At 37.6% G+C, this 20,005-nt stretch overlaps 1 protein-coding gene across 3 annotated transcripts in view; it reads right to left on the bottom strand.

The window, feature by feature from the left end:
* The window catches only part of eml3 (EMAP like 3), a 53,440-nt gene that overhangs the window by 18,319 nt on the left and 15,116 nt on the right, over positions 1 to 20,005 (bottom strand). The window contains exons 2-6 of one of the 3 annotated variants that reach the window (XM_067445267.1): positions 13,460 to 13,494; positions 10,657 to 10,833; positions 10,395 to 10,506; positions 7,672 to 8,133; positions 2,701 to 2,814 (exon numbers count right to left, since the gene is read on the bottom strand). In XM_067445267.1, coding sequence (XP_067301368.1) covers positions 2,701 to 2,814; positions 7,672 to 8,133; positions 10,395 to 10,506; positions 10,657 to 10,783 — 815 coding nt within the window. In that variant the 5' untranslated portion in view covers positions 10,784 to 10,833; positions 13,460 to 13,494. The remainder of the gene's footprint in view (positions 1 to 2,700; positions 2,815 to 7,671; positions 8,134 to 10,394; positions 10,507 to 10,656; positions 10,834 to 13,459; positions 13,495 to 20,005) is intronic. The other 2 variants (XM_067445266.1, XM_067445268.1) reach the window with 2 other exon arrangements.

Here is a 20,005-nt window from a genome sequence, read left to right as displayed (position 1 = left end):
ATCATTTTACAAGAAATAAAATGATTTACTTAATAAATCAGCGTATCGATTCATGATTCGGATCTCCAAAGTCACATGATTTCAGCAGTTTGGCGGTTTGACCCGCGATCCAAATCATGAATCAATACGCTGATTTATTAAGCTCCGAAGCTTCAGGAAGCTTTGTTTTGAAATTGGCACATCACTATATAAGTTGTTATTCATAAAAAAATTTTTGCACACAAAAACTAATTCTCGTTGCTTCATAAAATTACTGTAGAACCACTGTACTGAGATGGGCTTCGTAACGACGTCTTTAGTGCCTTTATGGGTCCTGAGAGAGGAAATGACATTGGTGTCAATGAAGGCCTTTCTGAGCCATCGGATTTCAACAAATATATCTTCAATTGTGTTCCGAAGATGAACATAAGATGAGGTCGTATGGGTCTGGAATGGTATGAGGGTGAGTAATTAATGAAAGAGTTTTCATTTTTGGGTTAACTAATCCTTTAAAATGCGTTTCGGTCGATTGGATTACAAGTACACAATGCTAAATCCAGGTGTTAACGGGGTCTTAAATGTTTTGAGCTCATCCACTTTCGACCACTTCCAGAGGTAGTTGAAAACGCATATGACTGGATTGCTTTTGTAGTGTAAATGCTCATGTAATCGAATGTGTTCAAACATCCACAAAAGACGTTTACTCTCCATACATTTACACTCACAACCCAAAGACCCCCCCCCCCACCCTCGATGAAATCTGGACAGAAGTGGTTGAAAGTGGACAAAAGAGATGGATTAAAAGACCAGCTGTAAACGGGAATGTGTCTCCCTCGTTAGTTGTATTATATTTATAAAAGAAATATAGGCTGTACCGAGTCTTTCTGGAAAAAACCGAGCGGCTGGAGGCGTATCGAGTGGGCAGAGCTAAAGAATGACAATCGCGAACAAAGCGGTGACGTCCTCAAGCGTGGAGAGACCCATGGCTATCTCAGCTAATACAGATATGATCCAGAATCAAATCTGAGGCAGAAATAAATTGAACAGGAGAAACAGCAACAGCAGGACGTCCGTCTCTGTGGTATGTACTGTATTCAGTGGCCTTTGTGTGTCTTTACTCGCAATTTATGAGGACATGATTCGGTTTATGGACTATTGTATGTGACTAGACCTTAGAGGTAGCAAGCAAAACGGTTTTGCATGTCAGACTAGTGTAATGTTATACAACAGAGAACAGCAATGGAGTAACCGTTAGCGCATTTGAATGACGAAGCACGCGATCGTGTCGTTTACTGATGTTTACTCTCGCGACGATAGCCAATAGCAGAGACATTTGAAGCAGTTTTACTCACAGGCTGCTTCCAAAGCAGGACCGAACCTTTATCGCTGGGACCGCTTCGTCAAAAACACACTTCTTTGGTATGATTTGGTGAAGTCCTGTGACAGCAGTGGCGTGTAAATCCATTTTGAGACGCGACTGAAGCGATGTTGTGAAGCTTCCCGTCATTTCTGCGTTCAAATCGGTTTAAATGCAGCGCTGCCTTCCCGGAATGCTGTGCTGAAGTGTTGAAGTCGCTCGACGTCACCCATAGGAATAAAGTGGAGCGCGGCGCGTCATAAGTGTTCACGGACGACTGGATCTGCAGCCGAGAGAGTGTTTATGGGCGTGCATTTCCTCTCTCGCTCTAGTCACGCGCGCGCGCACCCTACCGGGAGAAGAGCCCGTACGGCCCATACAAGGACCTTCCGGTCTAATAACATCAAGTAGACTCATACTCGAAAAAAACTCTCCGAAACTTGTGAGAAACCGGAAGGAGTATTTTTAACACAGAAATACTCTATCAAACGTCCAACATTAGTTTTTGAAATTTTGACTATGTTTAGGATGGGAATCCAAGTCTTTAACAGTGTAAAAAGCTCAGTATGTATGAAACAGCATTTCACCCCCCCTTTAATGGACCCACTTTATATTAGGTGGCCTTAACTACTAGGTACTAACATTGTAATTAATCATTTGATAGATACAATGCACTTATTGTGTACATACATGTTTACATTGTCCTTACATTTTAAAAATACCTGCATGTAATTACGTCTGTAATTAATATCTGTAGTTACATTTGTAATTACACAGTTGGCACTTCCCTTACACCTAACCCTATCCTTAAACTGACCCACACCACCACACCTGTCCCTAACTCTACCCGTATCCCACCTCATTATCAGCAAAAGTGCTTTACAGTACAATTTGAACACAGTAAGTACATTGTACTTATTTTTGATTTAAGTTCATAGTACTTAAGGCCACCTAATATAAAGTGGGGCCAACTTAATAAACCTGGTAAACATTTTAAACCAGTAACATTTTACATGAAATCCAAGGGAAAGAATAGACATTAACAGGACTAATCCTACAAGGAGCAAACTCCACAGACAGTAAAGAATGATTTAGACAACTTTACAACTCAAAAAACAGAATCAATGTAAATGCTTGAACAATACATAAGAGCATCACTGTTTTTCTTTGAAACCCTCTGATAGACCATCTATCGTACGTGCATTACCACAACAATCTTTGGGGGATGAGTCATAATGATTTTCTGTGGTATCGACAGCATCATAGATTGTGCTGATAGAGCTTAACTTATTTATTCACTCTTGGGAAACATTCCCTTATGACAAGTGATGAGAACGCTTGAAATAAAAAAAAGCGGTTCTCACCTCTCCAGACTTGGAGACCGTGTGAGTAAGTTTGTGGAAGAGGCCGCTTTCTTAGAAAGCCTCTGTTTGGTCTTGTCTTGCGGGTCCTTACTTTTCTCACTGTTCCTCCTGACCCTGATTTCAAGAAGAGACATTAGTCAGTTACTGCATGAGGCATGAAATCAGATTCACAAAGTGCATGCAAGCAGGAATCAATGCAGACATGAGCGCCACAGGACATGCTTAGCATGTGTTTAGTTTCCCATCAAGTTTGGACAGCATGCAAATGCACCTATTACCTATATCCCAATACCACACCCACAATCAATCATGCAGACACACACACGCAAACAAACAAAAAAACATGCAAATAAATCAGAAATCAGTGAGTTAATGCCACTTCTGCATCAGTGAATTTGTAAGGGAGTATGAGTCTGTGCTCACTGAAGGATTGTTTCCTCTAGCACGCCCTATTTCCTGTTCTTCTCAATACCCTTAGAGGCATCCAATAAAAGCTACATGAAACAGGAAATAACTGTGGTCATGTGATCAATGATGGTACTTGCGGCGACAGACAGAGAAGTGAAACACAGCTGATAAAGGGGGGCTGCCCGCTTATAAATAATGCTGTAAGCTCAGTCACACTTTTAACATTGTTTATCTTTATCAAAACTAGCGGTAAACCATTATGTCCGCCAGGCTGTGAACTTAGACAATATTTTGCAACTTAGAGATAGTGCACAAATATTTTTTACACATAAATGTTAATTTATTATCATAAATAATAGCCCTTTTTAAAAATAATACAATTATTTTTAAAGAAATTAATACTTTTTAAAATTCACAAATGATGCATTAAATTGCTCAGAATTGACAGTAAAGACATTTATAAGGTTACAAAATATTTATAGCTAAAATAAATGCTGTTCTTTTGACCTTTATATTTAAATAATAATTTAACAAACATATTAAGCAGCACAACTGTTTTTGACATTGATAATAAGAAATGTTTCAAATCAGCTTATTAGAATGATTTCTGAAGGATAATGTGACATTTTAAAATATATTTAAATAGCATGTTTAAGACATTTTAAATTACAATAATATTTTACAATACTACTGTTGTTACTTTATTTTTTATTAAATAAATGCAGCCTTGGTGAGAGCGTAAGACACTTCTTTAAAAAAAAAGTGTGTGTCTGTATGTGTAAGTATGTAGGTATGCGTGTGAGTGTGTGTGTGTGTGTGTATGTGTGTGTATGTGTGTGTATGTATGTATGTGTGTGTGTGTATATATATATATATATATATATATATATAAATATATATATATATATATATATATATATATATATATATATATATATATATATATATATATATATATATATATATATATATATATATATATATATATATATATATATATACATACATACATACATACATACATACACACACACACATCCATCAGGCATAACAGTATGACCACTGACAGGTGAAGTGAATAACACTGATTAACTCATTATCACAGGTGAGGTGTAGGATATATTAAGTGAACATTTTGTCCTCAAAGTTGATGTTTTGAATGGTCAAGCGTAAGAATCTGAGGGAGTTTGATGAGGACAACTGGGAACATCTCAGAAACTGCAGAACATCTCTAAAACTGCAGCTCTTCTGGGATGTTCCCGGTCCGCAGTGGTCAATGTCTATCAAAAGTGGTCGAAGGAAGGAACAAAGGTGAACCGGCAACGGGGTAATGGGCGGCTAAGGCTCATTGATGCACGTACCTTAAATTGCTCAAGAAGTTAATGCTGTATTAGAAATGTGGACATAATGTTAAGTCAGATCAGTGTATATGTATATATATGTGTGTGTGTGTATGTGTGTGTGTGTGTGTGTGTGTGTGCATGTTGTATATTTTGTAAAAAACAATTAAAAGAAGTAAAATATGTGTTTCCCAATTTCATTTTAAGAGTAACATATGGTCAGTGTCTATTTAATCAATGCATGGAACTTGTCAAGCATCTGACTTTCAAACCGTGCCAGTGTGGTTCATGGTACAGCATTAGTTTCAGGGTTTATCTCCACGAAATGTTTTTAAAAAAACGCACATTTGTTTTCATTCAGTGCTAATCCAGCAGAAGAGTGACACGCTGCAGACCACCATCGGAAATGGTCTTCAAGAATTAGGGGCCACTCTGCTCCTTTTTTCCTCCTGTCAGCATAATCTTGCATTATCTCGTTCAGTGTTCCGTTCATAATTTTGTTCTTAATTCTGGGAAAGCTGTACATTCGTAAACCATGTTTACATTCTTATTACACTGATTGATCACGTTTAGACAACGGTTCTCTCGTGCTGAAACTAAACAAAGCGTGCATCTTTAAAGAAGCATGCAATGTTTATTGTTTTTGTCTGGTGCTCTGTTGCGAAACAATCTTCCGTAACACTCTAGGCAACACATAATTTAGACTCAATAACCCTTTTACTTGATATCCATGCAAGGGTACCCAGAAGGGACGGCACATAACTATCTGTAAAGCAATGATTATATGGAGAGAAAAAAAACACCCACAAGAATTACCAAGATAAGTTCCACAGACATTTACACATACCAAAAGACCACCCAAAGCATGCATGCAGATAAATCAGTCAATGAATCAAGAGATTTGCTGTATTTATAAGATTAAGTGAGATTATTTGATGGGTTAGTATGATTTTAATGCGAGGCTCAACCATGAGCTTTTGTGTTTCTGCAAAACCGTGTTACAGCCAAGATTCCCAGGAGCTGTTTTGAAATATATACTCAGGCATTTCGACATTCCTGTCACACTGACAGTTGAGAAATTATCTCTCCGTGTTCACCTAAGGGGGAGTCGACAGGTCTCGATGACACGACATTCTTGCTGCATTTATTGCGGAATGATGCACTATTCCTGCAACTGTATTAACGGACATGCATACCTAGCTACAATCAACACTGCAACTGAACAAACACTTGTCATCAACGTTCCTCCCCTTTCCTATTAAAAACTCAAAGCTAAAATTTCCAGAACTCTGACATCTGCCCCAACAAATCACAATGCATTTCTAAAGAAGTCAAAGCATGAACGAAATCCAAAAACAAACGTAAAACTCTGTTGGCACAGAGATCTGCACTTTAAAAGAGATGAATGAATGCCAGAAGTTCAATAATGCAGTCAAATTCGTCATCCTGTGCCCTAGGGGGTACAAACATCTGTGTGTCTCTTTCTGGTATTACCAAAGTACCGATACATTACTGTAGCTCAAACAGTAGTTAAATCCATGAACAGAAGTTAAAAAGTTACGCAATTAAAAATACATTTTGCAATGTTATTTAAGTTTAAATAAAGCAAACTATTTAAAGGGATAGTTCACCTAAAAATTAAAATGTGATGTTTATCTGCTTATCCCCTAGGTCATCCAACATGTAGGTGTGTTTGTTTCTTCAGTAGAACACAAATGAAGATTTTTAACTCCAACCGTTGCTCGTATAATGCATGTCAATGGGTAACAATTCTATCAGAGCATGCTTAGACAACATGCACAAAGAGCCCTGTGGCTCATGATGACACATTGATATCTTAAGACACAAAATGATCAGTTTGTGTGAGAAATCAATCAATCATTTATATATATATATTGTTTTTACCTCAAATATAACGCTGTATTTAACAGCCTGGAACGAGCTTCACTTCCGGCAAAGAAGGTCAATATACACGCTCTGGCGTGTAAAAGACATCACTTCTGGTATACACAATCTGGCTATCTTGACCTTCCTTACCAGAAGTGAAGCACGTTCCAGGCTGTTGGATATAGCGCTGTATTTGAGGTAAAAAAATATATAAATACGGCTCGATTTCTCACAAAAACGGATCGTTTTGTGTCTTAAGATATCAATGTGTCGTCATGAGCCACAGGGCTCTTTGTGCATGTTGTCTAAGCATCTTTTTTTTTTTTTTGCTCTCATAGAATTGTTACCCATTCACATGCACTATACGAGCAATGGTTGGAGTTATAATGATGTTATAATGATGTTGGATGCACTGGGGGTAACTATGGGTGAACTATCCCTTTAATGTAAAATAATAGTTCTTCTCAATATATTATATACACTATTTTGAGTATATTTATTTATATATCTTTTATTATACAACTTACTGATTTCAGTGTACATGTATTGAAAGAGTAATGGTTTCCTAGTGGTATGGTTTGTCTTTGCACTGTGCACTTTTTTTAGATATGCAATGAGCACTTCTATATTTTTATGGCCTTTAAATAAAGACTTCTGAAGATTTTGAAGATCTTTGGAGTGTGTTTTTTGCTCCTTTTTTAACTCCTTTTTTTTTTTTCATTCATTCATCCACTGCCAATGCATCCAATCAAACAAGTAACACGCTTCATCCTAAGGGAGGGCGTTTACACAACTAAAAAAATGTATGCATTTTGACCGTTTATTTACACGACAATGGTGTGTTGAGGGCCTAAAAAGCACACTTTTGAAAACGGTGATGTTACATTACGTTCTCAATGCTTTCACCATCATGATTGTATTCCCCCCTCTGTAGAAGAAAGCATATGTGAGTGATTCTTAACAAAGTGACCACCAACTACAGGCCTGGCCTGAATAATCCAGCGTTTTAGTCATTTTTTCAGGTATATGCGACTGGCGATCGGTTTGACAACGTTGTCTTCAGTAGGCAAAACTTTTTTTAAAACTCGTACCCTAAAACTGATGCACTACCATCTCAGAAAATCAGAGCTGACCTAAATTCCACACTCCGAATGATTATCCACTCATGCTTCTGTGTAAATAAAGCCCAATCTGGGTGCCAAAACCGGCTCAACAAGCTGTAACTTTGGTTTGTGCAGTAACGCAAGCATTAGTGTAAGGGTTAAAACCAAAACCAGAGGCATATGAATTCAAGCAGCCAGCCAATGCTTGACTCCACTTTTGGGGGTCAACGCACAGTGTTTTCTCTCCCTCCCGAATGGAGGAGAGTGGGCCTCCGTATGGGATGGAGGTCGGCTCTTTTGGGGGTGCCGGCGAGGAGGACGTTGGGGTTTGAGGGCATGAACCCTGGCTGTCTTCGCTGCCTTTGCTCTGTTGTTGTTGGAGGGTTCGGACGGTGGTGGGCTGGATGGCGTCTTCTACTAGGGATCTCCAGGTTGGGTCCTTCTCACTCTCATCTTCATAGCCATCTTCATCCTCTCCGCGGAGCTTGGTCAGGGTTTCATCGGCGAACGGGATGCCTTCAGGTAATGCATCCTCCAAGGAGAGACTCTGCCTGGTCCGTGTCATGGCCAGCGGGACCGTCTCGTGATTTGGGATCGACGGTTCGGTCTGTGTGCACCTGTCACTAGTGCTCGGTTTGTGGTTGGAAATGGTTTTAGCCCCGCCCTCCCCATTTTCAGCTGTGTTAGAGATATGGCTAAAGATACACAAACAAAACAGAGTGTTTGAAATGAAGACTGTCTCAAAATGCTGCCTGTTGATGAAAAATGCGACTTGTTGGTTAAAATAAATAACAACCTAAAAATTTAAATGTACTCATGTATCATATAACTCATTCTCATGTTGTTCCAAACATCTATGACTTTCTTTTAATGGAACACAAGGGGTGAAATTGGGTTCGGGGGGGTCACCGCAATACAACCGAAAGGGCACTTTAGTTTCAGCATTTAAAGGGGCAGGGGTTATGACTAATAACCAATGAACCAATCAGAGAGAAACAGATATTTAAGGCATTATTTGTCAATTCAATTAAAGTAAGAGCAACTTAAATTTCAGTCTCTCATACAAAGCTATCATATGACTTCAAAAGACAAGCCAATTGGACTGCTTTAGTGATATGTTTATGGCAATGGTTCTTAAACCAGGGGCGTCACTAGGCCCATTTTAGGAGGGCTTAAGCCGCCATGAATTTCCACCTAGCCCCCCTTAAAAAATTGCAATTAATTCCATAATATGTACACGAATTCATGATCACTATCCTGGATGCCAGCCAAACTCAGGGGGTGAATGGCGTTTGGGAGGTAAAATGTGTTATTTTGGCAAGGTTGCCTGCTAAAATTTACATTCATGGGTCTATATATCACATAATTGAGGTCGCCTCAACCCGTAGACATGGAAAACAACCCTTGGGAAAACTGCAGACTTGGCAACACAGTGCAGTTGAGTTCTGTTGACATCTGATAACTAACTTAATGCGTCGCTCCCTTGCTCTGATTGGTTTTAGGTCTATCCAATTGATGTCTTTCCTGGTTGGGTTGAAACACGCCCCATAATCACAGCCCAATGGAGCTGTTTCAGACTCATATTCTGACTAGAATTGAGTATGACCATGTCAGGCTACATGATAACCTCAGTCCCCTTTAAAACTCATCAAACCGGTGGCAGGCTCCGGCTCATTCCCGCATTTTAGTCTACGTTATTCACATTATTCACATTCTTCTCAAAATGTGTGTGCATATATTGAGTGATTGTTATGATACCTGAGAGGAAATGGCAAATGAGCTAATGAGTGGTCCTCTGCAGCTATCTAATGGTTATAGTGGTAATTTCATAATTTCATGTTATTTATAAGTTAAAGGTGTGTTCTCCATGAATAAAAATGAGAAATGTGATTTTTTTTACATTACATATGTTTGATACATGATATTTGACCCACATATTGTCACTCTAGACACTACAGTTATATAAAATGTGTTTATATTCTTAATGAATATTAGCTAGTTATTTAAAATGATTAGAAATTAATTCCGTATTCAGGGACTGACTACATAGGTAGTGTAAAACCTACTGTATTCATCATGCTTACCCTAGCATAAAAACAATATATAATTTTTTCATACCCACATTGAGGGCTGAGCACCGCTAATATTGAAATCCTAGAATCTGCGACTTGTTGACATCGTCCAATATTATCCGAAGCTCTATTATGCTCTCAAACTTTATTAACATAAACTGGTAGTATTGATATATTAAACATAAAAACGGCAAATATAGCTATTCACTGAATATATTTGTTTGTTTTCAACAGAAGAGTCATAGGGTTTGGAACAACATGAGTGCAAAAAAAATGATGACAGAATTGTAATTTATGGATGAACTATTCCTTTCATTACTACTTGTCATTATCCAGAGGTACTGGAACTGGAGTTTCTTGCTCAATGGCACACTGGCAATAACTAAAGGTTCAGTCCTAGTAGAGTTTAAGCCAACAACCTTTCAGGCACAGCTCAAAGTAATCACTGTACAATGATGCAGGCGTGTGGTAAACTGAAAACACTGCCATTTTCTGACATACAAATAAGAATATCTTACTGAAGTAACAAAAAAATAACATAAACACAAACAACACTGTTTTCTCTGCTTTCCCTGAAGGCTGCCCAGTGCCCACAATGTCCCATGTGTGCAGTTTGCCAAAGAATGCTGCTCTGCTTCTTAAACATGTGGGCAGCCAGACTGTTTTTCCCAGAGCTTCTCAGTATCGTCAAGCATATCTGCAACTTTAGCGAGATGTTATTGCATTTCATTTGTAGACGAAAGTTTATTTTAACAAATAACTGTGACTGTGAGTTGACTTCAATCAGCCACGTACTATAACTCCACATATAATGTACTGAGACAGCACAGTTACCTTTTAACTTAGTGATTAAAGTAAATAACACCACCCAGAATCATCTGTACCTGTTGGATGTGTGGTGAAGTCCATCAAGAGAGCTTGTCGACAATCTGCAAGGTTTAGAGACTCCATCCACGTAGCAGGAATGATTTAACACTCGGGCTGCGGCAGGGTTCACTGATGTCACACACACGCACACACACACAAAGTCTCTTTACAACAATAACTTTAATTTAGAAAAAAAAAAAAACACAAAAAAAACAATGCAATAAAATGTGTTGCAATATCGTTACAGTTGCACATTAAAATAATGAACAAACCTCTTACCAGCAATCAGCTGCTGCTTTAGCAGGGGTATCTGCTGATCATGGAGGCGGAGTTTGCGTAAGGCGTCGGCCAATGAGGACTTCAGTAGCGTTATTTCATCTTCCTGTGCTTGGAGACGCACCTCCATTAAAGACAGCCTGTCTGGAAACCCTGTGCTGCTTTCTGCCGACACATCATCTAGATGAAAAAAACGATGCATAAATATAAAGATCTCACAAAGAACACGCCTGGGACAAATGCCACACCAAAATAAAAAGAAAAAAAATTATTTCATTATGAAATCAAATAATAATTAAATATAGGCATGCAACATATACTACCATTTAATTTAATTACCTCACAAATTGAATAATATATAATTATTTTTTTGCATTACAGTAATGAAGAGTCTTAATAGAAGGATTTATTTTCTTAATACAAAATTTCATGATAAGTGTATTTATCTGGGGTCCGTTCTTCATACGTCACTAACTCAGTTAGCTGGATTTGATAGTTGATGATTTGGCTTGATCTCAGATTGTTTGGTTCTTCGAAGCTCATCCTGGACTTGCTGTCATAGCAACAGGTCCGTTAGCTTAAACCTGTATGAGAGCAGCTTATTTCATGTAAACAGGATTAGATTGCATCTTGAGGTGATAGTTAAAATCTGTCCCAGCCACTGCTTTATTACAAGAGTTCCTTACTGAACCAGAGGTAATAATAATTAAAGGTGCACTATGTAGTATTTTTGCAGTAAAATATCCAAAAACCACTAGGCCAGTGTTATATATTTTGTTCAGTTGAATACTTACAATATCCCAAATGTTTCCAGCTATTTGTAAATTGTGAGAAAATTGCTATGTTAACTAAGGACCGGGACGTGTCAGCATAGCGTTTGAGGGAGTCGCCTGTCAATCGCGTCATATCTGCGTTACCCTCGGGTTTATTCTGCAGAAGCGCTTTTCTCTTAGCAGTGTGAACATGTCACAGCAGCGCTGAGCGAACGCACAGAGTAACGTCATAACATCATTTTAAACACACTTAAATGTACCTAATATGATAAACAGAGCTGCTTTACCTTATAACCATAACCGGAAAAAGCAGAAGTGCGCACGCCGGGCGACTGTGTCCCGTCCTGTCATAATAAAAGTCCCGCTGCTCGCGAGCCGTGTGTTTTGTGTAACAATCGCTCCAGGGGCCGTGCTCAGCTCCACAACACTCGGTCCTGCTTTGCTTCACACTACAGTAACGTTAATAACCGCATCATGAACATGATTTCTGCCCGAGTCCTATTTTCCACCGGCTGTGAGGTGAAGACTGCATGTCCCAGGATACTGCACTCACACTTGGCGTCATCAAACTACGCCTTTGTTTAAAATAGACGCCCTCCAGTGGACAGAAAGTTGCATAGCGCACCTTTAATATACATATAATTGTTGTGTATAATACTATAGACACAACCACTTGATTGAGAGATTTATTTTTGATAGAATAATTACATTATCATTTTATTGGAGTCTTACACACATGCTAACATTAACCTGAGCCGTGCATTAATTTGAGTGGTGACGGATATTATAGGATGGCTTGATGTACAGAAGATGCAGAGAACTTGATCTTGACCCTTAAGAAAGTTTAATTCATGCGGTCACGTAACAAATCAGCTTCAAATTGAATAAAAAATGTAATAAATTGCTGATTTACAACATTAAAATAAAAATGTAAAGTGTGTACGAATACTGTACAATCGTCAATATAAATAATTGGGAATCACGTTTAAAAAAATACATTTATCATTTATCTATTATAACTTTCATGTTGGTTTGGTTGTTTGGCTGTTTCCTTATAAAGGTCTAGAAATGTGTGTTTTTGTTGAGTGTAATTTGTCAAGTTTTTTTGGCAGGTGGCTTTTTTAATCATATGATGTCATTACATTGTCTTGCCGCCAGCCAATCGCTGCATTGCTGATCTTGGTTTCGAGTAGATGCATCTGCCCTCTTCAGGGAACACGAGAATGCAGTAACTTAATCCAGATATTTTAATCCAATCTGCAAATTCGTTTGAAGAACCAAATTAGCCAGAGATCAGTTAACACAATTAGAAGATCTGGGATCTGTCAAATCATCACAGCTGTATTAAGCAAGGTATGAAGAACGGACCCCTGATCTGTGAACATAAAATTAGCTTATAAAAAAAATAAAAATAAATAAAAATAAAATCCTGGATGCAGCTTCTTATATCCTGGAATGTAATAGAAGCTGCATGAGAGTCATTAAGAGTCTTTAGTGCAACTCTTAAGGCCAATTCAAACCGCACAAACGCCAACAAACAAGTTGGCCGCTGGATTTAAATTTGATGAAAATTAACAGTCATGTTCCCACTGCCCCAACAGACACCGGCAAACGCTGATGAAACATGTTCAGTCTGGTGAAAACAAACCCTGACCAACTCCAACAGATGCCGACTGGGGTAACACAATGATCCAACAAAACTCAACAAAACTGTTTGTCTGTGCGGTGTGAATTGGCCTTTAGAGCCTAAATGTTCTGCCCTCCAGGTCTTAACAAAATGAATAAATAGGATGTGTTTGTAGTATTTAAGCAGGGATATATCTGTTTTCTTAGTTACAATAGGCCACACAAAAAAAACAAAACACACAGACAGATTTATATGCATCTTTAAATGTTCCTCAACTAACTACACATAAAAGCAGACACAAAAACCTCAAATAACAGTTTTAGTTTGGAGTCATGTGTAACAGCTTCGAGGTCATCTATAGGCCATTTGGGTGTGTGTGATGATGTGTTTTGTAGGTGGAACCTACCTTATGGCAGAAAGGAGCGGTTCTGCAGTAGCAATCTATATGGAAGCCAGGAATAAAAGTATAAAAATCTATACTTTATTTATATCTCACAATTCAAAGAATAATATCAGAATTGCGAGATTTAAGCATGATTTAAGCGTGGCGCTAGCAACACCAAGGTCATGTGTTAGATTTCCAGGGAGAGCAACAATTGACAAAATGTAAAATGTGTACCTTGAATGCAATGTAAGTCGCTTTGGATAAAAGCGTCTGCCAAATGCATAAATGTAAATGTAAACGCATGATATTGTCCCTTTTATCCCAATATTATAACCCGCCATAATACTTTATCTCCGAATTGTGATATAAACTCGCAAATGCCAGAAAAAAAGTCAGAATTGTGAGATAAAAAATGATATAGGTTTAAATATTATTTCATGCCATAACTGTAGGGCTAACATTATTAGGGACTATAAACTGCAAAATAAGACCATCTTATTTTGCATTTTGTTTCTGACATCCAAGAGCACAAGACATTTTTTCTCTCTTATTCCGTCGATCTATCCCCTTTTCGTCCACTTGTTACCATTGTTTCTACCACCACAATGCACACATAACTGCAGTGACGTAACCGTGATGACTGCTCCCAAAATATCTATATGAAAAAAATGACAATCTCTTTCCACTTATTTTACTAGTCCAAACTGATCTACCAACAGCCTTGTTAATGAACAGTGTATGTTTTCAAATAATAATAAATTCTGTATAAAATAATGTGTTTAGCTACACATTTAAAGGGGTACTTCAGCGCTGGGAAGATGAATCTGTATTTAAACTGGGTCATCAATGTAGTAGAAATGTGAAATTATTTTTGAATTTGGTGTCTTCTAGACTGAGAAAAGACAGAAAATGTATTTTTGTCTCATGGGGATGAAAGACTACAATTCCCAGAATGCTTCGCTGCCCTGTGAGGCCACTCCCAAAGCCACCAACTTCATTACTGTGACTGAGTTGTTGAAGACACTACAATTAAAAACAGAACATGTCAGTCACCGCGCGAGTATCACAGCACTGAGCACTAACTGCAGGAGTGAGATAAATGAGCTGAGCTCTCGTGATGAGAGCTGAGGTAATCGCGACTACACTCGCGGCATTCATTCACAACGCGAGTTCAGTCTGGCACGTTTCATTTCATGCCTTTGCAAGCTTAACTTTCATAGAAATTAATTTGAGAAGTTAAAAGACTTACATTGCTCAGCATAGCTCTGTTTAAATGAGTCCCTGTAGCTGAGCTGAGCTCTGAGTGTGATCTCCATCCCCCATGTGCAGATTCAAAACATGCGGAAATAGCTCCCTCTCTCTGCTGGCTGTAGTCTTTAGCCTTTGGCCAAACATTCCTCCTATGATGCAAATATCGCCAATTTGCATCATAGGGGGAGTTTTTCCAAAAATAAAATGCATAAATCTCTTGTCTCAGGGGGATATGAGGGGGGAAAGCACAATCATTTGAATATACTCCAGGGTTTCTACTGATACAAAGCCATATGCTAATCGCTGAAGTAACCCTTTAATATACAGTGTTATAAGCATTGGCCATATCAGGGACCGCAGTGCATAAATAGCAGACTTTCCAATTTCAAGCCTTTGATATTGGATTTGGAGTTGTGTATGGATGACGAACTGCATCGAAGTGATTAACGTGATTAACACTCTTGATTTCCATTCACACACACTGACCTCACCCATACACACCCATTTCCTTATGCTTCGGTCACCTGGAATTATTGCCTAATTTATTTCTGTCGCAAGACTTGTCAACCCTGAAGCATTTCCTTTACAGCGATAACACTTTATTGACCGAATCATACACAGACCTGAACTACAGTAGTGAACTATTGAGCCTGCAACTGTTGTCTAGACCACGGCAATAGTTTGTTGTGCAAACAGTAGATGTTGTGGCATCATTACAATTTAAATCTCATTGACAGCATCTGCAGCATTACGTCAGTTCCACAGATAATAGTTTCAACATTCCCTTTAGTCTGTATTTAAACAAGCAAAAGTTATGTTTACAGTAATGCACTTGCGACAGAATTGGCGAAGACGTCATGTGTGTAAATTGTAATCTGACATGGCATAAACTAGGTTTCACAAAGCAAGGCGAGACATGATCCAATTATTTAGGCAAACTGCTGCAGATGATTGACTCAAGTAAGTTTTTTTAAATACAACAGGAAGTGCGCACAACCAAAGGTCCAGACTTCCTGAACCACATTGTGAGGCGTTTTTGTCTCTTTCAGACAGGAAAAAAGTCACTCGCATTACTTGAACTTTCTCTTTTTCTCTCTCACACACAGGGACTCATAAACAGGGCTATTCAACGCCTCTGGACAAGAACCACTTTTCTACTCTCTTCCCACAATGGGTTCATTGAAGACGTAGGACGCTCTCATCTCGCTGACATGTTTTTCAGTTTCACAAGACCAGCCAGCGTCCAAAACCACAAACACACCAAACCGATTTAATCAGGGCCAAAGTGCTATGAATGCACAACAGCCACAAATATGGACTAACAGTGAATCTACTAAAAGAGCATCAGATTCATGAAGAGCTATGAATGCTACAAATGTGCAATAGCCCTGTTTCCGTTAAATCATTTTAATTTATAAATGCATATGGAGATTAGTCACATTTGTGAACAAAATAACACGATACTAGCATAGTTCACCCTGCTGTCATTATCTGTAGATCTTTCTGTATAATCAATTATTCTTTTTGGGTCACCTAAGTTGGAATAGTATTCTTCTAGAGGATTTTACACTAAAAAAGGGTTAACAAAGGGAGTTATACTAAACTATGGCTATATGGACCATTTAGTCTGACGTTTCAACACATTTTTCACAGTCAACGTACAGAAATGAACAAGGATGTGGCAATAGATCTACAGTATATGTACATCAAAGCCAACCTCTGGCTGACTGGTCCAACAGTTTCTTAACAGACATGCAGATACACGCACAAGAAAGAAGCAAACATCTTTTAAGATCTTAAAGATATGAGCAAACTATGTTCCCGTTAAAATTACAGGGATAGTTGTAATATAGATCTGCCAAGATGCCATAACTTGTCACTCCAATGGTGATTTGACAAATACGGTTTTATACGCAGAGTATCGTCTTTCATAACAGACATAAGTTATAGAAAGGTTTATGAGTAAGCTATAGAGACCTACTAGTATTTTTTATTTACCAATTTTTTTGTACAAAAATGATCAAATATAAACATCCAATACAATTTTCATAAAAGGCTTAACTAGTATAACCCATCTTCAAGAAATGTAATTTAAAACATTTTTTTTACTTCTCACTAGTGTTTTCAAAAATCTCGATCAATACTGATATATGTGAAACATTATGCTAATTTTTTGTAGATACACGATAACTGTGCATTCTTGCTCTCGCTCTTCTCTCCAACGGCAAATTAATCAGCTCCTTCCATTCACTCCAGTGCCAGTATTTGCAGAACATTTGACTAATTCCTGCAGGTTTCGAGCTCATGGAAAAAGTATGCACACTACCTATACTCGTTATACTATATAAATAAAGCCGCCTAAGAAACGGCTCGCGAGTACCAAATTTTGCACAAACTGTCAAATAATAAAAAGGTTTAAATAGACACGGTTGGTTATGTCTTAAAGGAAGTGTATGTAAGATTGTGGCCAAAACTGGTAGTGCAATCACTATCCCCTCCCCTTCCCCCCTGACTCGAGGTTGCCAGATTGGCTGCAGGATCAGCAGGATAACTAGAGCAGATCTGGCAACCCGGATGCCGAAACACTACTGACTTCGTGATTGGTCGATAGGTGGAGGGCGGAGCTTCAGGCCAAAACACAACATGTCAACATCAACATCAGCTGAGGGCTGCAACAACAACTCTTAAATGACAATATCCTGGCTGGACTACTGGTGTCAGTGATATAAGAGTTTGAAATGAGCATGATTTCTTAATGTCTAGTGACATATCAGGGCTATTTTATGATTAATTGAAATACATTTCTTACATAATAATAATAGATTTTATTTATAACGCACAAATCCTTTAAGTAAACCTAAACAGTTGGGAGAAAACCGTATGCATGTCAGCATATTAGATCTGTGCATGAGGTCTTAAAGTGACAGCAGCCTAAACTGCTGCCCCTTGTCAATAATGTTAATCAAACAACAAAAGAAAGAGAAAATCACTTACAGCTCTTTGCTAAATAACTTTAATAACAGTAGCTTTAATAAGAATCAATTCACAAATGCAGTGAAGAATTTATTTTTACATTTGTTTATTCAATTTCTTGTATACTTCTCTTAAATACACCTACTGTGAAAAATAAAGCATGGTGTATTTCGTTTGTACTATATTGAATTTGTAATATGCATCTTCGTTCTAATTTTGAATAAAGATGTTCACCCACCCCTACTTTGACCTAAACGGTCTGTCATTCTTTTTTCTTTTATATTTTGTTTCATTGTAAGGATATATATATATATATATATATATATATATATATATATATATATATATATATATATATATATATATATATATATATATATATATATATATATATATATATATATATATATATATATATTATATATATATATTTTTTTTAAGATATTATATTTAAGTAGGAAATTATTTAATTTGGCTGTACTGCTCAGTCACTTGCAAAATAGTAAAATCAACATAAAAAAATTGTGATAAAATTTAGTTTTTCCTGAAAAAAACATATAATATTTTTTTTTTCTTCAAACAATGGGTGAGTAGTTCCCTCCAGTCTTTTGCTCATTCATTAAAGTATTTTTGATAGGTTTTTTTGTTGATAAATTGGTTAAAAGTGTTTTCTGCAAAGTTCAGCAAGTCACAGTGCAAAACCTCTAATTGCAGCTCCCGCTGCTGTGAAATGGGCACATAAATAATTAGCAGCATTTAGATGTGCGGTGTAAAACAAGTCAACGATTCCAACATTAAGACCACCTATGCTCTCTCTGCAGTCACAAAACAAAAGGTCCTAGCTGGCAAGTACATTCTGTGACAGTACAGAAAATTGCAGTGTGTAACACAATACAGCCCGACTGGTTTGGACTGTAATCAAAAGAAAGGAACAAAGAAGTGCTCTATTTTTGCATGGTAAGTTCTTCATTTTAGCTGTGTGTGGGGATTATACAGATTCAACTGAGATGCCCAACATATACAAATCCAACCAATAAATCACCAAACTGTCTAAACACCTGTTTGAATGAGAAACAGCAAATGGTTTATAATGGGAGACAGATGTCTCAAGAATCCCATCTTTCCACATGAACTTAATCCATTCACCCCTTTAATCTGTGAAGTTCCCACATTCTGATTTGTGTAAATCTCCGTAACTATGATGTTGATTTGATGTTTTTTAAGATATTCAGAGTGATTGTTAACATGTAATTGAAGTTGCTAAGGTATTCTGGGAAGTTACTAAGTGGTTACTGGCCCAAGCCAGAAAAGCCCACCGCAAATGTTGTCTATGATTTTCTGCTAATAAGATATGACTGAAGTCCCTCCTTCAATGTCAGTCTGTCGGAATTGGGATTTCTTGCCCATTTTATAATCCATCAGAAAGCAAAAAAAGAAAAGAAAAAAGTAATAGATCCAAAAGTTGAAGTTGAACTTGAAGCATCAATATACACATACATAGTATATATACCATAGCACAAATAGTGAAAGTTCAGCCAAAGTTTAATACTTGGGGTTTGGTCAAATCATTAACCTTATATGAGCAATAGTAATAGTCATGCATGCCTTAGGATACAGGAGTAATAAATCCAGTTCAGAAGCTCAGATATATGACACATTAATTTCTGCACTATAGTTTTTTTTGGTAGCCACTTACTTTACTTAAAGTGCCACTATTATGCCTTTATATATATATATATATATATATATATATATATATATACATAATGTACATATACAATATTATGTGCAAAACGGTATATTCTAACATTGTAACATTACAAATCTAAAAAATGTTAAATTCACTAAAATAAAAATGAAAATAAAAAGAAAAGCACAGTCTAATTATTTTAGACTATTTGATTATCCCGTTAGAATAGTCACTTTAATACAAGCACCACATCTCAAACGCTTTGAACAGTGCAAGTTTCTGTCAGCACGCGTGTCTGTCAGAGCATGTGACGGGGCAAGCCACTGCAAACTATACACATTAACACACATTAGCTATATCTTACCAGCCCTATACATAAATCATGTCTCATGTTCAGGACATATTGGATTATGCACGTCACTGCTATTTTTCAGATGCGCTTGTATACCGTACACCGGTATAAGTGCTATTGCCTTAATATTTCAATATACTGCCCAAACTCTATATACCACCCAGCCCTAAAACCAACAGCGACGGACTGGACTGTCTGACCAATCAGAGCAGTGTAGGCTCGCAGAAAGATGGAGCTTAGAGAGACTGAATCTTCAAATGAACCGTTTTCAGACTCTTTGAGAAATGAGGTGATGCGCAAT

This window comes from Pseudorasbora parva, chromosome 1 (genome assembly GCF_024679245.1).
Source record: "Pseudorasbora parva isolate DD20220531a chromosome 1, ASM2467924v1, whole genome shotgun sequence".
Classification (NCBI taxonomy): Eukaryota; Metazoa; Chordata; class Actinopteri; order Cypriniformes; family Gobionidae; genus Pseudorasbora; species Pseudorasbora parva.
This window is presented reverse-complemented; position numbering and strand designations above follow the sequence as displayed.